Consider the following 23,001-nt stretch of genomic DNA (forward strand, 5'->3'; position numbering starts at 1 on the left):
TGGTTCACACTGTGGCTACATTATGGAGGTTGCAATCAATAGACTTTCGGAAACGCCGCTTCCCTGTGCAGGGGAGGAAAGGGTGGAGGCCTTCACCTCCGTGAGTCACAGAATATTCCAGGCAGGGGGCACTGATAACCCGGGGCAGGAAGGGTTGGCTCACCGCTGCGTCAGTCAGCATATCCCTGCCATAGGGGATGAGGAGAGTGCCTCAAACTGGAATCTCTCACACCAGGAAAGAACATGAGCTTTACTTAAACAAAGGTCTTTTGTCTTTATCCGGAACAGGTGCACCATGGGCTGGAGCCCAGGGACCAAGGAACCAAAACGGCATCTGGAAGCCCTCTGGCTTGTGAGTAGCAAAGGGGAGGATTCAGGAACCCCATCTGGTCCCCTCACTGGCCCCCTCCCGGGGCTCTTCCCTGCTCACACCTCGGGGTTCTCCACCTGTTAGATTTTTGTTTTGTGTTTGTTTTGGCCATGCCGCACAGCTTGTGGAATCTCAGAGCTACATAACCCAGCTTCTGACAGGATCTAACGGGTACTTTGGAGATACCCCTTCTTTTGTTCTGATGCAACATCCTCCCAAAACTCAGCCAATTAAGGTTTGGGCAGATGCATGTGAAACCCACTCCTTAGACAAACACATTGCGGTACATCCACAGAATGCAACGCCCACCCCTCGGCAACATGAAAGGATAAAACAAATCACCGATTCCCTCCACAACACGGATGAATCGCAAAGCACTGTGCAGAGTGGAAAAAGGCAGATACCCAAGGCTCCGTGCTGTGACGGCTCCACGTATATGAGATTCCAGAAAAGGCACGATTACAGGGACAGAAAGGAGGTCAGTGGTTGGCAGGGATGTGGGTGGGAGCTGGAGGGAGGGGTGCGGACAGCAAGAGAGCGTGCTGGGGTGATGAAAATGTTCTCTGCCTGGATGGTGGTGTACATATGTCAAACCACATCGAACTGTATACTTGTAACAGGTGGATTCTGTTGTGTGTAAATTACACCTCCAAAAAGCTGAGTTTTAACGAGCTAGTTCTAAAGTGACCCACAGAAAGCGTAACAGATCAAGTACAAGAACCAAGGAGCTGATTCCAAGGGGACCAGTGACACCCAGCTTCCAGAGCTCTCGACTGATCTAAGAGGCCAAGAATGACAGGTCCCAAGGTCTGTCTGGGGGCTTGGGAAGAGCCTGGTGGCAAATGAAGTCAAATACTCTCTCCTTCAAGTGGAGGTGACATCGAGAAGGGCAAAGCCATCTTTTCAGTTAAGTTCCCAGAGCGGGGCCCTGGGGCCTGGCTACACACGGGGCTCACCCAGAACCTTCTCAAGATGTGGATGTCCTGCTGGGCCACGCCCGGAGATTGGGACTTGTTCTTTTAATGCCTCTCAGGCAATTCCAATGTGCAGCCAGGGTTGAGAACGAGGGGTCTCAGGGAGAGGCCAAGTGGGTCCTTGACCCGGAGCACAAAGCGACTGACTTCCTGGGTGGACACACACCAGGGCCATGTCTAGAACTCAGCTGTGCGTGGCTCTGGGCAGTGACCCGCCACCCAACCTGGCCCTCCTTCTCTCGGCCCCCATGTTTGCCAATCCAGATGCCAGGGAGCCTTACCTTGGGCAGTGGGTCCCCAGCTTCTCATATGGGCAGAGCTGGGCCACGGTGGTGTAGCAGTCCAGGTCCTGCACTGTGAATAGGAACACGGAGGGGAAGGGTCAGGTCACGGGCAAGCCTGGGCCTCAGGCTACTGGCCTGTGAAACAGGCTGCTGGACAACGGGTCCTAGGGGTTCTTTGGGCCCCCGAACCGGGATGAGAGCTGGGATCAGGCTCCAGTGCTCCTGGCACCCCCCCCCCCCAGGGGCACTCTAGGGATGAGACAAAACCCAAGGCCCAAGCGTTTCTACAGGTCAAAGGTGTCATCGCCCTAACAGTTTCTCTGTGGGGCGAGCAAACTTCTCATTTGCATCGTGCTCTTCCACCTTGAAGCCTCTGCCTCTACTTCATCCTGCTGGAGCCTCATGGCGGGTATTATACTAACTATACAGATGGGGAAACTGAGGTCCAGAAAAGCTAAGAGACCTCCTGAGGCTGCACAGGACATGGTTGAGGGTCCACGTTTCCGATTCCCAGCCTAGAGCTCTTTGCTCACACCCTTCCCAAGGGGCAGGTGACTCTTTCCTTCAAGGTCACATGTTGTGTTTTAACAACAGATGTAAGAAAGCGGTTCTAATACTGACCACCTGTAGTCTCTGACAGCCTGTCCTTGTCCAGTCCAGGGCTCGGCAAACTCTTCCTTAAAGAGCGAGAGGGTAAATACTTCCAGCTCTGTGGGCCCTATGGTCTGTGTTATAACCACTCAGCTCTGCCACCGTAACAGGAACCAGCCACAGACAATGTGGGAAGGAATGGGTGCGGCCAGGAGCCACTAAAACTGTATTTACAAAACAGTCAGCAGACAGGATTGGCCTTGAGGGCTGTAGTTTGCACACTCTTGGTCCAGCCGATGACTTGGACGGGCCAGGGGCCTATGCAGCAATCCAGCAAGGGGATTGGTCTACTACACCGAGGGTCTGCTATACAATGGGATGCTGGGGAAATCACTAAAATGAGGTTTAGAAGTCCACTTAAAGGTACAGAAGACTATTCCTGATATATTATTATTTGAAAAAAAAAATCAAAAAATCAGTTTACCAATTCCATTTCAATTTTTAAAAACATATCAATGCATACATGACCAATGTATATACTCTTAATGCAGAGGGAAAAGAAACACTACAGCTATCCACCAAAATGTTCAGAGCAGTTATCTCTGAATGGTGGAATTTAGGTCTTTTTTCCAACAATTCTCTGTATTTTTAAATTATCTGGAATAAACAGCCATTACTTTTGTAATAGGGGGAAAAGCTGCTATATGCTTTTTCTGTTTTTTTTTTTTTTTTTTTTTGCGGTACGCGGGCCTCTCACTGTTGTGGCCTCTCCCATTGCAGAGCCCAGGCTCTGGACGCGCAGGCTCAGCGGCCATGGCTCACGGGCCCAGCTGCTCCGCGGCATGTGGGATCTTCCTGGACCGGGGCACGAACCCGTGTCCCCTGCATAGGCAGGCGGACTCTCAACCACTGCGCCACCAGGGAAGCCCCTGCTATATGTTTTTATAAAGATATCTAACCAGATATTCTTGTATCCAGGGCAAATGACAAGAATTGGTTTCCCCAAAGAAGAAAGGGTCAGTGGGCAAGAATCAAGGACAGGGCCCAGGGGAGGGTGCTGGGTGGGGCACCCTGGCATCCCCACCTGCCTGAGACTATTCCAGTCAAGTGCCCGGTCTGGGCAACCATAAACCAGACCCCAATTCTGGTTACAGTGTGCTCTCCCGTGGATGCATGCCACCCTGCCAAATGAACATCCCGAAGGCCATACAAAAAGCTGGGCCAGAGACAGCAAGTATGAGCCACGGACTTCCCCACGTTTCCCTCTCTTGTCCATGGCAGACATTACTAATCTATCAAGCTCCGTGCTCTGCTGAGCCCAGAATGAGGCCTCAGAATCCTTCTCAAAACGACGCTCCAGGTAGCCACTATCGCTCACTAGAAATTGACACTCCCTATGCAACCTATTAGCTACTCTAGACCCAGGCATTAGTATTTCTGTGACAGTCAGCTGGGAACCCATGCCTGTGTTTCAGGTTAGCTATCTAGGTCCATGGCCAAGTTCAGATTTTTTTTTTCACCGTGCCCCACGGTTTGCGGGATCTTAATTCCCAAACCAGAGGCTGAACCTGGGCCACAGCAGTGAAAGCGCCAAGTGCTAACCACTGGACTGCCGGGCAACTCCCCCTAAGTCATGATATTTAAAAAAATTAGTTAAAGGATCGATCTCCTCAGGAACCTCTTAACCATCTTTACAGTGCTGAGAAGAGCAACATCAGCAGACACGGTAAACATTAAATCAATAACTAAGAGGAGTGAAGTTCCAGGGAGACCCAAGATAACCTGTGTATTGCGGTCATATGAGAAAAGACTGGCCGGCTTACCTTTTACCTTTGACACCGTGAAGGAGCTGGAGGCCTTGTATTTGCTGTAAAAGGAATCATTAGGTCAATGCAAACAGAAACGCGTCTGAAAGTACACGTTTGTTCCTGCACTTATTTTATTTACGGCCTCAACTTTACATTTTTCTACTTGTTTCCCATCAGCCTGAAAGCCCTTGGGACATTCTAGAGCAGGACCTAGAAGGAGAAGATTCTAGAGCCGGGCTCGTTAATCTTCCTGGTGCCAAGGGTCCCTCTAGCAGCCTGGTACAGCCTACGGACACCTTCTCAGAACGATGGTTTTAAAATGCAATGATAAATTGAAGAGATTAGAAGGAAATCAGGTGTTATTAATATCATCATCGAAGTATTAAGACAACTGTGTGTTAGCGTCATAGCTGCGCACCTTTATCAACGTACTGAAAACAGAACCTAGCGGCAGGTCTTCTAACTGCTGTCATTTGGGGATCATGACAGCAGAGACTGTTTCAAGGTGTCTCCGTCACGTGGATGCCCACCCGTGAGAAAGTCGCTGGCCCTACGAGTGCTACTCAGACTGGGGGCTAACACCCATCGGGGAAGAAAATACCACATTTCAATTAGAGGTGAGTGAAACTAAAGTTTTAATTTGCTTTGCATTCACACACTCCCCGACTCTCATTCTAAGACGTGAAGAACCCCACTCTAGATGGAAAGTTGGCCATTGGAAGGGACCAGAGATGGATTCAGGACAAGGGTCCCAGGCAATGTAGGACCTGAACCCTTGGTCAAGCCCACAGCTCCACCGGTGGTGGGGTGGAGCTTCATCAAGGCTGGGGTTGAGGTCACGCAACCGATCTCTCCATGAATATTTTCTTTGCTTTCGTTTAAACTTCCTTGCTCTTTTTTTGTTTACATAAAATCCCCAGCTAAGACAGAAGAAAGAATATTGCAACACTGCCGGAAGAACCAGGCCTTTCCAAACAGAATGACTCATGTAGTTTTTGAAATGTTCTGAGTGGCCTCACTATTTGGAAGGGACATGGACGTGCCACCTTGTAACTATCACAGGAGCGTCTGCTGGGTGCCTTCCTGCTGCAGACCCTGGGATGGGCACTGACACGGGGATCCCTGACATGCTGCCTCGTGGTGGGTTAGCTGGGTGTCAGCCCCGGGTCCTGCCATGGGCCTCATTTATAAATGAGAGTACTGCCACCCCGACGGGATGAAGAAGCCAGCCCAGGTCACGCAAAGGGAGAAGTCAGAGCCAGGTCTGTTTGACCCTAGAGCCCCCAGTGGGTCCCACCAGCTCCTGGTCACCTTATGCCTCAGATGCCATGGACAGATCAAGACACGATCTCCCGCAGTTCTTCACGGTCCCCCCCAACCCCATCAACCCCCAAAAGTCAGAATGGCGAAGATGGTCTGCCCCGTCAGCCATCCACATACCTTACATGAAAAACACCTTGCAAAAACGAGTAAGTATATTTAAAAAATGAAAGCCTCGTTCTCAGGGGGAAAAAAAGTGCCAATCAAGAATTAGCCAACGGGGTGGCATACGGAGGGTGGGAGGGAGGCTCAAGAGGGAGGAGATATGTGGATATCTGTATATGTATAGCTGATTCACTTTGTTATACAGCAGAAACTAACACACCATTGTGAAGCAATTATACCCCAATAAAGGTGTATATAAAAAAAAGAATTAGCCTACAAACTCAAAGATACCATCAGTCATTACTGATGTGTCTGAAGAGTTCTCAGGGACAAGGAAGGGAGAAAAAGCAGGATTCAGCACTCAGATTGCAAGGCTATGCTTTTGAAGGTCATGTACGTAGATTAGCTCTGGGAAGTGGGAATGAAGAGATTAGTATTTCTTTATTTCCGTTTTTCTGTATCTTCATGGCTATGTGTACGTTTCATAATTAAGAGCAGTGTTCATTTTAAATACGCAATAAACTTTCCTAAAACCTACAAAAACAAACAAACAAGAAACAAAACTCAACCACATTAAACACACACACCAAAACCCACTGGGATTAAATAGGCTGAACGGCCAATGGGGCGATTTCTGAGTTATGGGATTAAGGTCATCTTCAGTGTTTTCCTCCTTCTTTATATTGTTCAGTACTTTTCAAAGTTTCAACAGTGCTCTCATAAGCAGAAAAGGAGTCTTCGGGAACCCTGATCACCGCATAGTTACCTCAAAGACTGCACGCCGTTTCTCTCAGACTTGACGAAAAAGGGGACCTTCCCATTCCTGGTGACGTCCACCAGGCCTCCCTTGTCGTCCAGGACCCCGTAGTGAATGGCGGCCCGGCAGATGCTGGACGCCTGCGGGGGACAGGTCAGACTGTAAGTAAATCTGAATTCATCTTTGTCTGCGATCATTTCCCCAAACATCCAAGATGTTTGTCCTCAACCCACAAAAAGTCGGGCCAAGGCTCACCCCACTTCTCACTCTGGCTGCACTCTATAACACGTCTTTGTTCCAGGGGATGCTTATCTCTAAGAACTCATTGAGTTGCTTTACAAACTAAGAACAGGGACAAACAGCCCTTTCTCCCCATCCAGTGGCGCATTTAACGCTCGGCCTACAATGGAGACTGGTCTGCTCGAGGGTCATCCCCAGTTCCCAAAAGTGGCTTCACAAGTTTGTGACCCCAGAAACACACACGGATCAGCTCTACAAAAGGAAAGGGGGGTTTGACTAAGGAGCGGAAAGAAAAGCTGTTCACCTGAAAACCAGCCACCTGCTTTTAAAACAGAGACACGAGTCCACACAAGCCATTTAAAGAAATGCTGGCCATACTTACGCTTTCATAAAAGAGAGTCCCAAAGATCTTTGCCCTGTGGTGCAGGCAGCCTGCTGGGCACTGGTACCTGATGGAGAAGAAAGAAGATGATTTTCAGAGGTAAACATGTTCATGAAACCTCATCGTGAATTTATTGGGGGTTTTCCCTTCTATATTATTACATATAGAAAAGCATCAGTGATACAGCATGCATTGTTTTGGAGCAACTCACAATTCACCCAGGCTGGAGTTTCTAGTCACACAGACACAATTAGATTCAACTTGACCTCCTTAAAGACTATTTTCATGTGCTTCAGGTTCAAATTGAATAGATGGACAATTCTATGAACAGATAGACAATTCACAGAATAAAGACAAGTGTCTTCAAAGGCACCAAAAAAAAAAAAAAAAAAATCCTCAGATATCAGTCACCAAAGATGTGCAGACTGAAAGGAGTTGGCATTTTCCAGGCATCAAGGGTTTTTTAATCGAATAAAACTAAATGATGGTGATCATGTTCACAAACAACAGTTAATCTTTCCAGAAAGCCTTCAAAATTCATATCCCTTAAACCATAAACAAAACAAAAAGACAACCTCTGCACTGGGAAAAAGTATTTGCAAATGGTGCTACCGACAAGGGATTAATTTCCAAAATATACAAACAGCTCATACAGCTTAATATTTTTTAAAAAACCACAGCCCAATCAAAAAATGGGCAGAAGACCCAAATAGACATTTCTCCAAAGAAGACATACAGATGGCCAAGAGGCACATGAAAAGATGCTCAATATTGCTAGTTATTAGAGAAATGCAAATCAAAACGACAATAAGGTATCACCTCACACCAGCCAGAATGGCCATCATTAAAAAGTCTACAAATAACAAATGCTGGAGAGGGTGTGGAGAAAAGGGAACCCTCCTACACTGTTGGTGGGAATGTAAATTAGTGCAGCCACTATGGAAAACAGTATGGAGGTTCCTCAAAAAACTAAATGCGTGATGCTCTTGTAACAAGCCCGCGGTTCAGAAAGGCACATCACCACCAAGGGGCAACTCGGGAGCGTCCCGGGAATCCCAGACCCGTGAGTTTGCGGAGTGGAGACCCCTTCCGGTGCGAGGGGACAGACGGTTATTCCACCACCCTCATTGCCACGTCCTGCTCATCTCACCAGCAAAGTGCCTGGTTCTACTTTCGTAGTACTTGCTGGCCCATCGCCAGCTGCTCGTGGGATGACGTATGAGCCCCTTGAACATCTGATCCTGGGCTGCTCTGTCTGTCCCAGGACACTCCTGCCAAAGCCTGAGTGATGCATTGTCCTGGCAAACCAGATCACAAAGTCCCCATGGTATAAAATAGGACCCTCTCTTTTAGGTAATACCATATACCTTCTCTTTTAGCGTGTGCTTTAAAGAACACGATTCACGGTTTCCCTGGTGGCGCAGTGGTTAAGAATCTGCCTGCTAATGCACGAGACATGGGTTCGAGCCCCGGTCTGGGAAGATCCCACATGCCATGGAGCAACTAAGCCCATGTGCCACGACTACTGAGCCTGCGCTCTAGAGCCCGCGAGTCACAACTACTGAACCCACGTGCCACAGCTACACTACTGCCCGTGCTCCGCAACAAGAGAAGGTACCGCGATGAGAAGCCCGCGCACCGCAACAAAGAGTAGCCCCCGCTCGCCGCAACTAGACAAAGCCCGTGTGCAGCCACGAAGACCCAATGTAGCCAAAAATAAATATAAATAAAATAAATAAATGAAAAAAACATAAAAATGCAATTCAGCTTTAGATGAATGGACGCCAGAATCCATAGGAAGAAGAGTAAGGGCCCCTCCACCGATAACACAGTTTCCTGCCGTGAACCTGAGGACCTATGCAGGGCCGCTACACCTGTTGGCCACTCACTGCCAGAAGGCGCAGCCCAGCAGCTACGTTGCCAAAACCAAGCTTGTTCTTCTTGGCAGGTGTTTTCAACATCTGAAATGGACGATACTAAGTGACTCCGTCAGCTACATGAATTTGTTCAACGCTGGGCGACACGCAGGCCGCTCTTTGTCTGGTGGGGCCCCTCGGGGAGCAGGCCGACTTGGATTCCACAGCAGCCGTGCTGGACCCGTCCACGGCCACACCTGCCCTAACGCTGCCGCAGCCCCAGTCATCCCCGGCACAGAGCTCTGGGCTAGCCTGTGCTAGCTCTGGGTAACCCCTTCAGGCAGAGAGATGGGAGGGAGCCCCCAGCCTCACAAAAACATCGGTCAGCATCTCCCTGTCGATAGCACATCTGCTGCTGGCACATCTGGCATTTCTACAGATGTAGATCAGCTGACAGATCACGATGTGACCCAAGACCGAGAGCAGGTGCTTCAGAGGGCTGTAGGCAGCGAGACAGGGATGGGCCAGGACTTACCTGTTGCACGTGGACCCTTTACACTTGTCCTTCATCTTGGTGTCACACTTGACGACTTGGGCTAGGAGAGAAATGCAGAAATACTTGTCAAGGCAAGAAGCGGGAAGATGAGCCTGAGTTAGAAGACCCCATTCCCCGCTCTGAGGAACTCTCTGGAACATTCTGGAATCCATGTCATAATGAAAGCAAGAGCATGGCCCAATGGCTGCAGGCTTAGGGTGAGGTTCAGATCCCAGATCCTCTTTCTAGTAGCACTGTCACCTTGGACACCTTACTTCCCCTCTCTGAGGTTCAAATTCTGCTTACTAATGGGGATGAGCACAGTATCCACCTCCAACGGTTGCTGTGAGCCTTAAATGAGAAAGTAAATGTAGGCTTGGAAGGGAGCCTGGCACACTAAGTGCCCCATAGCCTCACAGGGCTCTGGAGGGCGAGCCTTGTCCAGCCCGGTTGGCGGGCACCCAGCCATTCTCACCAGTGTCGTCTCCCCGCCCCCAGCCAAGATGACTTCGCCAAGCTTTCCTTTTTGGTGTATTTTATAGGGACATATCAGAATCTTGCAGTAGTGTCACAGTTTGACAAAAAGACATATTACTTTGTAACGTTACATTATTAAAGAAAAAAAAACAACTGAAGCATTTGGAATTTCTGGACAGACAAGAACACCAGCGTATTTCCTGGTCAGAGAAAGCCACAGCTGACTAAACAGGCAGGAAGCCCAGGAGAAAGACATCTGAAGGCCTAGAGGATAGAGACTAGTGGGGGCTGAGGGCAGGGCAGCTGACAGAATAGCAGAGGATTTTTGAGAAAGGTGGGCATGCGCTGGCCTCCTCACTCAGGGGTGAGTCCCGTTTTATGCTGTGTGAGGTTTGGAGGGAAAAGAGAGACACCGGTGGGCAGAGAACCCACACTTGGTGCCGTGTCTGTAAGAAAATGCCCTCCAGAGCCTCAACCCTTCACTAAAGGTGCCGCAGACACAGGTGAGCAGCGGAGGGGGTAAGCGGAGCCCGGCAGGGGAGGGCAGAAAGAAAGGAGCGAGCCCTAGCCGGCGAAGCGTCTTGGGAGACCGGGCAGAAGAAAGCGCGACAGAGGTGAGCGTGAGAACACTAGGCGTCTGGGGACTTCCGGAAGTCTCTGGGAGGACATCCAGCTTCCGGCCTTGGGGGGGGGGGGTGTCGGAGGCAACTTGATGGTGAGCTCAAAGCACAGCTGACACTGGGTGGCCCCCGTTTACTGCATATAATCCCCACAGCAAACTGACAGAGCTGCAACTGCTATGGTAAAATGTGTGAGAGTAACAGATGAGAACGTTGACATACAGCCCAGGAGGTTTGCCCCAGGTCTAGAATCCATGGCCTTGTTCCCCAGTAATTGCTGCAGTTCTCCTTTGTCAAGAACACGATGCCAGGCTTCCCTGGTGGCGCAGTGTTGAAATCCACCCGCCAGTGCAGGGGCCACGGGTTTGAGCCCTACTCCGGGAAGATCCCACAGGCCACGAAGCAACTGAACCCGTGCACCACAACTACCGAGCCTGCGCTCTAGAGCCCGCGAGCCACAACGACTGAGGCTGCGCACCACAAGTACTGAAGCCCGCGCACCTAGAGCCCGTGCTCCGCAGCAAGAGAAGCCACCGCAGTGAGAAGCCCGCGCACCGCAACGAAGAGCAGCCCCCGCTCACCACAACTAGAGAAAGCCCGCGTGTGGTAACGAAGACCCAACACAGCCAAAAATAAGTAAAAAAGAAAAAAAAAAAAAAGAACCCAATGCCTCTTGTGAAATATGGACATATGAAATGCACAGGTCCATATCTCACGGATTTAAAACAATGCGACAGAGGCATCACTGCTCCCACTTAATGGACGAGCACATCGACTCTCAGAGTCGGGTGACTGTCCGAGTCACAGGGCTGGTGCATGATGACCACGGGAGCCGGGCTCCACGCTGCACGTTCATCGTCCCTTTGGGAGCCAGGCACTTCCAACAGGAACCCAATTTTAGCCCAAGTCCTCTTTGAGAGGACAAGAGAAGGTCTAACCTTAAAATACCTGCCAGGGGGGAAAAGGCCACCCAAGCACAGCTCCTATAATGCTTCTTTTGAAATGACTTAAAAATATCGTTTTTTAGAAACATCTTCAGGTCGTGCTTTTTGCAAGCTACACCCCACCCTGTTCCCTGCTGTTTGTCGACTTGGAGACCTCTCAACCCACCAGTTTCCCTCCTCTGCCCACCCCAAAGAAAACTGCCCCCTCCAGAGGCGGCTGGCAGAGGGCAGAGCCCCACTCACTCATGTGGTTCACGGCAGGGGCTTTCTTGGGCTTCGTGGGTCTGATCACCCTCGGCGGGACCCAGATGTGCTTCTCTTCAGGAATGGGGGCCACTTCCACCTCGTTCATCTCGTCCGTTTCAGGTTTCTGGTCGTATGTCTCTTAATAGCGAAGAGGGAGAGAAAAGCAACATGCTGGGATTCAACCAAAATGCATTTAGGAAAAAAATAAAGAAGCAATTTGGAAACTAAAGTTGTTCGAGGTTTGGCTTCACAAAGGGTCATTTCAGTGGCAAAGAGAAAGTTACCTTTCAGGACAGTGCTGGCCAGGTGGAATTCTCCCCGCCAAGGGGCGGTGGATGGCTCTCTGGTCACTGTGTTTGCTTTGGACACAAGAGCGGCTGGGCTGACCAGAGGTTAGAAGGCCCTGGCGCCCACCCCTGGATCATCAGAATGGTTTCTTGTCCCGTCTCTGCCCAAGGAAGCAGCTTCAGGAAGCCGCCTCATCCTCTGACCCCAAACCGTAGCTGTCTCTGCTGAGGTGCCTCTGGCCCTAGGTTCTCACTGGAGGAGGGGTCCGCCTCATTTACACGCCGTCATGGCACACGAAGACCCTCGTCAATGGTCTTGGACCCCAATGCCCCTCACCACCAGCACATTCTGCTTCCTTCCCCACTCCTGCAGGCCAAGATCACTTAACCTTTCTCTGCCCTGAAGTTTCGAAGCCCAATAACATTGGAACCATCATCTAGAACGAGCCAAAGACCCAACTCTTGGTTAAAACACTTAGTTCTTCGGGTCCCAATATTTTCCCCACCCAAATATTATTATTTCTCCAACCATGACCATGACCTTCACGTTTCAAAACATTCTAATTCACCGAATACATTGCATTTATTAAGCATCAGTTTATCTTCCAGTTTTCATCATGAAAGTCAACTATTAACCACTCACTGTGATGTGTAATCAGGCCAGCTGGATACCAAAGCATAAATTCCAGCCAAAGCGGAGCAAAGTATTGCTGTTTGGGTTTGCCTGAGCACCCTTATCAAAGATGAATCAGTGCGCATCTCTGCTGGGGGACCCCCGCCCCTCCAAGGATGTCTGTGGGCCCGAGGTGGAAACCCCTGCCTTCCAAGCTCCTCCAATGAGAAAAGACAACAGATGTGTTTGGGTAAAGAACGGTTTCAAGGAGCAGAAATGAAGCGCCCTTGCAGCCTCTCTGAGTCAACGGATTAAAATTAAAGTCCCATCACGTGTTCACCAATCCCCAGCCTTATCCTTACTTCTTCTGAAGAGCAACAACTTTTCTCCAGAAAGCAGACCAAGGGTCTGCGTTGATACAAGACATTCAAGAATATGAAGGGCAAGTGACATCTTCTCTGATGCTTTTCAAGGCTGGGATGCTCTGCAGCTGTTTCACTGGCCGATTCATCACGGCACAACCACTACCCTGACTCATAGGAGGATGGACAGGATTTAAGCCGGAGGAGAACAGCAACCCTGAGTCCCAAGTTCATTATCAGAGCTCATGGACCTCCATGTACTGCTCCTGGACGGCGTGCTCACCACCACCCACCTCCCCCACCAGCTGGAAACTCCCTGAGGCCAGCAGCCAGCCTGCTTCACACCACACTACACCCAGCTCCCAAAACGTAGTAGCTGCTCAACAAAATTTGCTGAGTGAAGGATGATCAAAATGCCCAACAAATTCTGTCTTGGAATTCTTTTGGGGAAAACAAAAAAAAATAGTCCCAGCAAAGCTTAAAGACATCCAGGAAGGGAATTCTGAACACATCATTTGTAGCCAAACGCTATAGGTGAAATCTTTATGAAGATGCTGGGTTTGCAAATACCACTTGGGACCCAGCGGCCGTCTCTTGTCTGTCTTCCCGTCAGTGTGGCTATTCATGTTTGTCCTTCACTGAAAGCCAGAGCTGTCTCTGGAATAAGCTGGGTTTTCTTCCACTGGCCTTTAGGATTTTTATACCTCATAATCGTGGCTTTATTTAGCCAAATATAGTTGGGTAGAGCAGTCTAAAGCATTTGAAGGCTCACTATTTAAGAAAATGGGTAGACGGTCCTCGCCCTCAGACACACACATGAAAAGTGGAATGCTTACCCAGAGGACGGGCTGTATTTGATCACATCCTAATTAAGATCCCCTGTGTGGATCGGCACAGGCCTGGGGAAATTCCGTGCCCAAGTTCGCGGCAAGGTTACCCCGTGCACCGTCCAGCTCCGGACCGGGGGTCTCAAGGCACACAGCATTGCTCCATCATTCTGCAGACTCCCGCCTGGTTCCGTAAGTGGGGATGAAGCTCTCACCTCATCCTCTCGTTTCCCTGGGAGGCATGAGCAGCTCCATTTTACAGACGGGAAAACTGAGGCTCAGAGAGGCTATGTGACCTGCCCAAGCTCACACAGCTGAGAGTCAAATCACCTTTCCCCAAAGTCCACGCCCTTCCTCGCCACACGGGGAAGGGCTGGAATCTTCTCTTACGGTCTATCTTTATCCCTGTTCCATCTCCATTAGAGGTCAAGGCCTTGCCAGGAGCCTCAATAAATGCTTATTAAGTAGCTTATGCAGATAAGCTGCTTTAGAAGAGACTTTCTGCATGGTTAGCTAAGAAAATCGGGACGCCCACCAAGTGAAGTTGGGCATTTTCCACCAAAAATAAAGAAACAAGTCTAGGAGGCTTCACTGGGTGGGTTAACCAGCATCTAGGCTATCTTTGTGTGCATTTGTTCTTCGAAAATGACCCTCTGTGGATATCAGGGGTATATTTGTTCAGACAACATGCAGAACACACCTGCTACGTGGCCCTGGAGGCCCGGGAGTGAACCAGCCGTTGTAACTACAGGTGAATCAAGTGCAAGGAGAGTCTGGGTGCAGTAAGAGCATGGAGGCAGGTGGGCTGCCTGTCTGTGGACTCAGGGAAGTCTCCCTGGAGGAGGTGTGACACCAGAGCTGTGTTTCCCGAGAAGAGAAGGGGTCTGCCAGGATCCTGAGATGGATGGGGCCCCCAGGCTGGGAGAGGGCCCCCAGTACCTCCCAGGTGAGGAAGAACCCCACGCCAGGTGATAAGCGCAGTCATACCTCCCCACTCCCACCTCTCCAAGGAAGTAATGAGCTGTGTCCATAAGGCACCATGTGCAGGCTGCTGTCCTAGCAACTCACATCCTCCGTGTTGCATCCTTCCAGCAAATCATCTGCGGGAGAACGATGTCATCGCTCTTACAGATGGGGAAACCGAGGCTCAAAGAAGGCAAGCGGTGTGCCTGAGCACACACGTCCAGGAACGCAGAGACCCCCCGCTCTGCCTGCCCTGCACCCTGACAGCCTGCCTTGTGCGCACGCGGAGCCCCCTCCCAATGCGAGAACCAACGGGGAGCCCCAGTGGGCATCCCTCCCTCACGGTCCCCAAATCAGCACTCAGGATCTGATGGGGGCATTTGCCCCTCTGGGTGACTGGACAGCAGCCACAGGACCTGCTTGAATGGGGATTTGCGGCCTGATATGCCTGGAGTGTCAGCCTGCATACTTCTCAGCCCTCCTACGACCCCCGGGGGCTGACACATCACCCCATTTTCACACAGGAAGACTGAGGCTCAGAGAGATGAAATGCCCTGCCCAGGTGCTCACCGCTGGAACAGGTAGGGTTGATATTCCTCAGGCAGGTATGCCGAACTCTAAAACCCACGCTTATCCCACGAATCCAGGAGTCAGAGTTGGGCTATCTGGGAATATTTCACGAAGGACAGGTGTGGGCACCTCCCTCTCAAAGAGAGTGAAGAGGTGTGTTGCCTGAGAGGGGGTGGGAGAGCAGGAGAAACTCCATCTAACAAAAGCTTACAGGGCCCCTGCGGCGTGGCAGGCACTGCCGGGACCTGCACACCCCTGTGGGCCCTTCTGCCTCACAGTCTCGTGACCGCGATGCCTCATCTTCCAGGCCTTTGCACATGCTGTTCCGCCTGCCAGAAACACCCTTCCCTTCTCTCATTACTAGGCCATGTCCTCTGCCTCAACAGCCGCCTGCTTGGGAAGCCTTCCCTGACCTGGCTGATGGTGGATACTCCTGCTCTTAAGCCCTGAGGCATCCGTTACGTCCCCTGAAAGATGTGTGTCCCTCCTCGGGGCAGTGGCCCCGCTGGACCTCATGTTCCCGAGGGCAGGACCATGACTGTCGGGTCCCCACAGGCATCCCCACCCCTATCCCCTGGCAACGTCCTGGCACACGGCAGGCACTCAAGACACTCACGCCAAATGCACCGATTCTCTCATCTGAGCCCGAGATCCGTCACGGAAGGCTGGAGGTATCATACCCATTTTGCTGATGGGTAGAGTGAACAGCTGGCTTGGGCGAACAGCCTCCAATCATGCAGAGCCAGAACCAGAAGCCTAATGTCCAGACTTCGGGTTGAGCCCCCTGAGTTCCCCCTGGAGGCTCAGCCACCCGCATATAACTCACGACCCAGGGGACCAGCACGGACTGGACTCTCAGATCCTTGCTTCTGCCCCCCTGCAAGATCCCCACGCCCTCCCCTCAGTGGGCAGAATCAGTAGCGAACAGCAGGCCTGGGAGGGTCTGGGAGCCCCACGCTTCACCCCGGAGCCCACGGGACTGATCCTGCGTTTCCCCCCCAGTCCCACCTCTCCTGGAAGACCCCTCTCAGCCATCACGAGACCTGCCAATGGAGCCACGGGAAAAACACACCTCAACCTCAAAAACACGGTCAGCCCCTTGGCGGGCTCTGCTCCTTCTGGGACGGAGCCGGAGGAAACAGTCCCAAGTGCGAGGAGCACGTGAGGCACGAAAAACGCGCATTATTCACAGGAGCGGGACGTGGGAACATTCTGAGCCGCAGGCAATAAGCAAATGCTGGCATCGCCGGGAAATACGGCCTTTGAGAGCCTTTGAGAGCTCGGCTTGGCCTGAGCTGTGGGGTAGGGGAAACAGGTTTCTGACGAGTAAGGGCCGGACGAGCTGCACACGCGGCTGGGTGGCCCGTGGGGGACAAGGACGGGCAGGAGGGGCTCTGACAAGCCGCGGAGGCGGCCCCTGCCCGGCCTGCAGCTTGCCCGGACCATCAATCACGTGGCTGTTTTAAATTCCTTATTTGTTGTCTGTTTTATACCAAACTCTGAGCATCAAGAGAGCAGGGATGCCTCCCACGGGAGACGCCCACTGGGGGGACGTCCCAGGGGCAGCCGTATCCCCGGGGAGCTGGGGCTGAACCCTGAGTCCAGAGATGGGGAGGCGAGGAGGGGAGGGCCGAGGGGGAGGGCAGGAGGGACCAATTTCCCCCCCAAATTGTCCAACTTCCCCGTTTCACGTCAGCCACTCTGTGACTCAGGGACTGGAGGGGACGCCCATTCCAAAGGGTTTTGAAGTCGTTTCCTACCTCGGTAACACAAGTTGTTCCTGCAGCTGCCTCCGTACCTGGGCGGGCACTCGGAGCAGGGCCGGCCAGCTCTGTAGGGGGCTTCTCCGATCCAGTTCCCCCTGAGGACAGACCAGAAACCCCGTCAGGGGGCCGCCACGCCAGGGCCCGGGGGGCTTCTCGCTCCTTTCTGGAGCCTCTCGGGACCCCAGACACGGTCAGGGAGGAAGGAAGGTGTGAAGGGGGAAAGGCACCTGCCCTGAGCCCCTCCTGTGTACAGAGTCTAGAGAATTCCAGAAGAATCCCAGTCGGGAGCTACAAAGCATCCTTCTCCCTGCACCTTTGTCCTGTGGCCTCACGCAACTCTGAATGCTGTCAGCCACCCCCAGTCCCAGCCCCGATGCCTCTGCACTGGAAGCTGCTGGGATCCTCTGAAGCCATTTCTCAAATGAGTAAAGGTCAGCCTGTTCCAGGGAGTGCCTCGTGTTTACCACGTACCTACCTGCTCACTCCATCCTTCCAGCACCCCAGGAGGGACGTGCTGGAGTTCAATCCTTTTTCAGAAGAGGAAACTGAGGCTCAGAGAGGTTAAGGGACTTGCCCAAGGTCACACAACAAGGGAGTGGGAGGGCTGGGATTTGAACCCAGGCCGTGGGGCTCAGAGCCTTTGACCACACTCTGCTCTCGGGGCTGGGACCAAGGTCCCTCCGCCATCCGCCTCCCTTTGAAGTTCCCAGGGCAGGAAAACCAAAGGCCGGTCGGTGGGATTTCTCCAGGGGCCAGGCTGCAGGTGGTGAGTGCAATTCCCAAGCCCTTCCCCCAGCACCTGGGCCTTTAGCAGCACAAGCCGGAGAGGTGAGTGACTGGGAGCCAGTCTTCGTGATCTGTTCTAGAAACTTCCTTCATGGGTGCCCCGTCACCTGTCTGTCCACTCAGGAAAGAGACTGGCGGCCCCGATCCTGGGCCAAGCATGGCCGAGCGGTGATGAGCAGACTCCCGGGGCTGGACGTGGCCCTGCCAGCCGGGTGAACCCAGCCAATGCCCCTCGACCCTGAGCCTCTGCCCCCTTCTCTGTAGTGGGGTAAGCACGGGGGGTGGTCATGAGATGAAGAGGGCGTCTGTGTGGATGCCCCAGACTGGGGCCAGCCCCTGGTGACGGCAATATGCTCTCTGAGCATTTGCTAAATCAACATCCTCATTGCGTGACATTTCTGACGGCTGTCCAGGGTGGCCAAGGAGGGGTCCTGATAGTGATGGCCGGGAGACAACTGCAGAAAACACACTCTCTGTTTGGCCCCAGACGGCTCAAAATAGCGGACCGGCATCACTCAGGGCCATGCGGGCATCGGGCCTGGGGATGGTGGGAGGGCGGCTGGGGGGTGCTGTTATAGTCTGCACCCGTGGATGGAAAATAACACCCCCCACCAGGCTGCAGACCCTGCCTCGCTGAGCACCTCGGCCCCACGTGCAGGCTGGCTAGGGGCGCACGGGGGGCTTCGGGATGGCCCTCCCAAATGGACCATCACCCGGCGGACCCAGGGGACCCCAGCACCTGCCAGGTCACCGGGTGGGGCTCAGTAGGTTTCTTCACACACTCCGGGCCTCCCAGACAGGCTCCTCCCCTCCCCCAGCCAAGTGCACCAGCACAGGTAGCTTCCACATTTCCTCAGCGACAAACCAAGTCTCCCACACAGCTGGAGCAGTAGCTCTCCGGGTTACCGGTCGTGGATGCGGGCTGGGTGCTACACGTCTTGTAGACGGGCACCCTCCCCGCTCCCAACAGCCCCAGGAAGTGAGCACCCTCCCCCCACCCATGAGGCCATCAGGGCGCAAGACCACCCCACCCCACCCCCTCCCAAAGAGACCTGAGCCCAGACACCACCCCAGGGCCCACCCTCTCAGCCACTGCCCCCTGCATGGCCGGGGGCTCGGACTCTTGAAGAAAGAGGCTTGTGGACATCATGGAAAACCACAAAGACATCTGAAAAAAAATGCCCACCGAACACACAACACCACGGACGAATCTCCCAGACACGGTGTTGAAAGGCAGACGGCAGGCACAAGAGGGCATATCTGTCCATTCACAGGAGGGTCCGAACCAGACAGACTGACCGATGGGGAGGGGTGTCAGAATGTCAGCCACTCTGGGGGGCATGAGGGAGCCCCCCACTTCCAGCCTGGGGCCCTGGAAATACTCCCTCCCTTGACCTGGGTACTAGTTACACAGGTAGACATAATGCATACATAATGCATATACACATGCATGGACTGAACGTGTGTGCCCAGCCCCCCCAATCCGTATGATGAAACCCTAACCCCCCAACGTGGCTGCATTTGGAGATGGGGCCTCGGAGGAGGTGATTAAGGTTAAATGAGGTCACAAGGGTGGGACTCTGATAGGATTAGTGTCCTTATAAGAAGAGACACAGAGAGCTCAATTCCCCCTCCCTCTCCCTCCCCCTCCAACCCCCAGCACACGCTGAGGAAACGCCATGTGGAGACACAGGGAGAATGTGGCCATCCGGGAGCCAGAAAGAGACTCCTCACTAGAAACTGACCCTGCTGGACCCTGATCTGGACTTCCAGCCCCCAGAGCTGTGAGAAATAATGTGTATTGCTCAAGCCACCCAATCTGTGGTATTCTGTTACGGCAGCCTGAGCTGACTAATACATGTCTATATGTGTGAAAATTTATCCAGCTGGGCTCTTAGGATTAGTGTACTTTACTGTACACAAGTCATTATTTTTTCAAGAAAGCGGTAAAGACTAAATAAGGGAAGAATGGTATTTCTGGTTGGATCTTCTAGTGTATTTTTTAATATAAAGACTTAAATCAAATGATTCCTCACTCCCCACCTGCCACTCTGCAACGAGTTCCACCATGGGGACCACCTTACTGCTCTTCCATGGGGCTCAGGTCCCTCCCATGGATGACGTAACCCCCCTGCCCTCATCCCCGTGGGCTGCCTGAGACATCATTACCACAGGCGTCCCAGATGGTTTACGGAGAGTTTCTATTTTCCTCCCAACCTCAGCGATTCCCTCTTCATCCTACCTTCTCATGGCTACTCCTGATCCAACCCAGTAAATGAGGTCATTCCTGTTTCATGCAGTCATGGAGAAAACATGCCTCAAGGGCACACTGCGTGCAGGGCCCAGTGCTAGGATGGCGGCCAGCCCAGTGGCCAGTGTGCAAACCACAGGCTATAACTGGGTGAGCGGGTCTCTGAGAATCAGCACACACTTGTCTGATGAGCAACGGAGGTGAATGAGTAAAGGGATAAGTGACCCACTGATGACATCAGGATGCTGTCAAGAGAAAGTGGGACTATGACCTAAAGGTGTGACGAGGTCCCTTCTGGGAGGGGAAATGTAAAGATGCAAAAACTAGGGCTAGCATGAATACCTATTTTCTAGAGTGCTATCTGCTGCGTATTTTCAGAGAAAAAGAATCTCTATGACAGACCCCACTGGCTGCCCAGCCAACTACTCCTGCTTCTGACTTATTCAAGTAGCCCCAGGGGGTGACGTGCAAAGCCAACTGGGGCGATTTCATTGGTCAAAGCCAACTGGGGCAATTTCATTGGTCAAAGCCAACTGGGGCACTCTTGTTCTCCCTTGTCCATGAGTGGTCTAGTTCTGGCCAATGACATAAGGAGAAAGTGGGCCAGGGGTGAGAAAAGCCTAAGGAGACAGGCCTTTTCTACCATTCTCTTCCCTTCTGTTTGGGAAGATGTGATGCCTGGTGCTCTACAGCCATCTTGGGACCATGAGGAGAGGACAATACAGCAAGAAGACAGAAAGTTCTCATTGACATGCTGAGCTATTAAGCTAACCTAGACGCACCAACCTCTAGATGCCTTGTTATGTGAAATAATAAAGAGATTTTACCACTGAAGCCAGTTTCAGTTGGGTCTTCCATAGCAGGAGAACACACCCCAACCCATAAAACCACGTCACTTGTTCTTACTTTGGAGAGTAATTGCAGACGAGGTAGACCGCATTCTCCCAAACATCTCCCCAGACATTCATCCTCTCGCAGGTGTTCACAGCACAGCCAATCTTGGTGGTTGTGGCCCAAACTATCTGAAAAGATGACATCCATACATCTGAGCTCAAGGGACCAATGACCAGGGTGATATAATCTGGTCTGGATCCACAAGGTGCTGGCACTAAAGGGGTGTGTGGTGAAGAGGTGAAGGACCAGATTCCTCCCCTAACCCATTAAAGAGCCACACATTCCTTTAAAACAAAAGCAAACAAAAAAAAAGAACAAAAAAACACACAAGGAAAATTCCCCAGCAATGTAAAGCGGCCATAGAAGTTTCCAGCGCTTACTCTCAGTTTCCATATTTGTGAACTGGCCACAAACAGCCTGGCCCACCGGCTATACTTTGAGTAGTGCTGAATTAAAGGAAAAAATTAAGGCAATGGTAGAGCAGAGGTTTTCTGACTGGGCAACAGTCCCACAGGGCCAGGTGAGTGACAGTGTTTGGGGGTGCCAGGCTGAGGTCACACCTGATCTTCAGCCTTACCTGTGTGTAGTGGGTGCACATGGCCCCAGAGCACCTCTCTGGACACCAGGGGTTGCACTCGTGGGGGTAGGGGTAGGTGTAGTCCTTCACCTCGTCATACCAGGACTGCACGTGGAAGCCAGGAGAGCGATACCTGCAGGGGCAGATCAGCTTGTTACGTGCCAGCCACCAAGCACCCAACGACAGAGACCCCCGCTGGCAGCAGTGCCACCCATGGGGCAGCTGGAGGGGGTGCTTCTTTGGGCCAACAGCCCCATATCCCACCCAGTATCTGTTAAAAGTGCTTAAAACCCGAATTGGTCTCCTCTGGGTTCCAGGAGTGTCCCTGGGTGACCTACAAGCCACCAGTGTGTGTGGGAAGCGCTTACCTGGCTCCCGGTGAGTTCTTTTTCATGTTAATAATTATGTATTAATTTTCACGTACGTTTGGGGAATCCCATATTTCACAGATGTTACCGCTTAAGACAAAACTGAAGGTGCAAGTCCATTTACAGTCAATGTAGAGAAAAACAGTAAGTAGATAACTGAACAGATCCTGCCCAGATAACTGAACTGTGGCAGGGGAGGGTCTGGAAGTTGGGAAACAGCTGGCTATGGCGTGACAGACAGGTCCCTGTCACACACACACACACACACACACACACACACAGCCAAAGAGCAGCCTAAGGCCTCACGTTTCTGTAACGTCATGACCAGCTTCGTTCCTTGGCTGCCTGGGGACCCGAGGACTCAGACTCAAGGAAGAAAATTCATTCAAGGCACAGGAACCCACAGGTGTGCAGAGCCCTGCAGTCAGCTGGGCAAACCCTTCTACCAAGCTCCCCTCTGGGATTTTATCACCTGAGCCCTCCCTCGTCCCCAACCCTGAGGAGCACGCCCCCAGCCACTGTTGGTGGCCACCACCCCCTCGCTTCAGCCCTGTCCGCCAGGTTGGCACCGGGAAAGAAAATAAACCAGGTTGGAACCCCCGGTCGCTGTCACCAGCAAGTGTCAACAAAGTGGTTTCAATAAAGAGAACAGATGTGGTGGCAACTGGTGGCTTCTGAGGGCACCGTGGGGACCCGGGTGGTTAGAAGTCTTATAACAATTACTGTCAGGACCCAGGGAATGGTGGTGGTCAGTGCCGTGGCTGGAGAAGCAGCCTCCCTTCCTGGAGCCAGCTCGGGGAAAGAGACACACGCAGCAACAGAGCTCTAGAGACACAGGGAACCATCACCAGTCTGTCTACTTCCCTGGAACCTCACAGCCAGGCTGGGGTGGTTTTGGAAAGAGAACAGTTGGCTGCAGAGGGGCCTTCAGAAGAGGGTCTCTTTTGTAAAGTGAGTTGGCAATATTCATCCAGAAGGGGGACAGTCTTTGTGCCCTGGGACCCATCAGTCCTACCCCTCAGAGTTTTCCTACTGAAATCATTCAAATGAGCCAAGGGGGAAAAGAAAAAAAAAAAACAACCTAGCTACAAGAATGGAATGGCTTGGGCTTCCCTGGTGGCGCAGTGGTTAAGAACCCTCCTGCCAAAGCAGGGGACACGGGTTCGATCCCTGGCCAGGGAAGATCTCACTTGCCGCGGAGCAACTAAGCCCGTGCACCACAACTACT

The 23,001-nt window shown here is 52.2% G+C and overlaps 1 protein-coding gene and 1 long non-coding RNA gene across 5 annotated transcripts in view; one reads left to right on the top strand and one right to left on the bottom strand.

Moving 5' to 3' along the window:
- The window catches only part of CRISPLD2 (cysteine rich secretory protein LCCL domain containing 2), a 96,305-nt gene that overhangs the window by 50,026 nt on the left and 23,278 nt on the right, over positions 1 to 23,001 (bottom strand). For all 3 annotated transcript variants that reach the window (XR_004523387.2, XM_033845286.2, XM_073796401.1), the window contains exons 4-12: positions 21,406 to 21,538; positions 20,841 to 20,956; positions 16,892 to 16,992; positions 11,507 to 11,647; positions 9,223 to 9,283; positions 6,832 to 6,898; positions 6,219 to 6,349; positions 4,043 to 4,086; positions 1,626 to 1,698 (exon numbers count right to left, since the gene is read on the bottom strand). Coding sequence is in view for 2 of the 3 variants with exons in the window: in XM_033845286.2 (XP_033701177.1) it covers positions 1,626 to 1,698; positions 4,043 to 4,086; positions 6,219 to 6,349; positions 6,832 to 6,898; positions 9,223 to 9,283; positions 11,507 to 11,647; positions 16,892 to 16,992; positions 20,841 to 20,956; positions 21,406 to 21,538 (867 nt within the window). In the remaining variant the exon portion in view is untranslated. The remainder of the gene's footprint in view (positions 1 to 1,625; positions 1,699 to 4,042; positions 4,087 to 6,218; positions 6,350 to 6,831; positions 6,899 to 9,222; positions 9,284 to 11,506; positions 11,648 to 16,891; positions 16,993 to 20,840; positions 20,957 to 21,405; positions 21,539 to 23,001) is intronic.
- LOC117309118 (uncharacterized) lies at positions 198 to 16,601 on the top strand. 2 transcript variants are annotated; one of them, XR_004523388.2, is made up of 6 exons: positions 198 to 352; positions 666 to 848; positions 4,205 to 4,644; positions 4,948 to 5,496; positions 15,086 to 15,142; positions 15,496 to 16,601. It is a non-coding gene; the product is annotated as an uncharacterized lncRNA (long non-coding RNA). The 2 variants fall into 2 exon arrangements; XR_012328134.1 differs by lacking the exons at positions 15,086 to 15,142; positions 15,496 to 16,601 and having other exon boundaries at positions 4,948 to 10,981.

This window comes from Tursiops truncatus, chromosome 19 (assembly GCF_011762595.2).
Source record: "Tursiops truncatus isolate mTurTru1 chromosome 19, mTurTru1.mat.Y, whole genome shotgun sequence".
Taxonomy (NCBI): Eukaryota; Metazoa; Chordata; class Mammalia; order Artiodactyla; family Delphinidae; genus Tursiops; species Tursiops truncatus.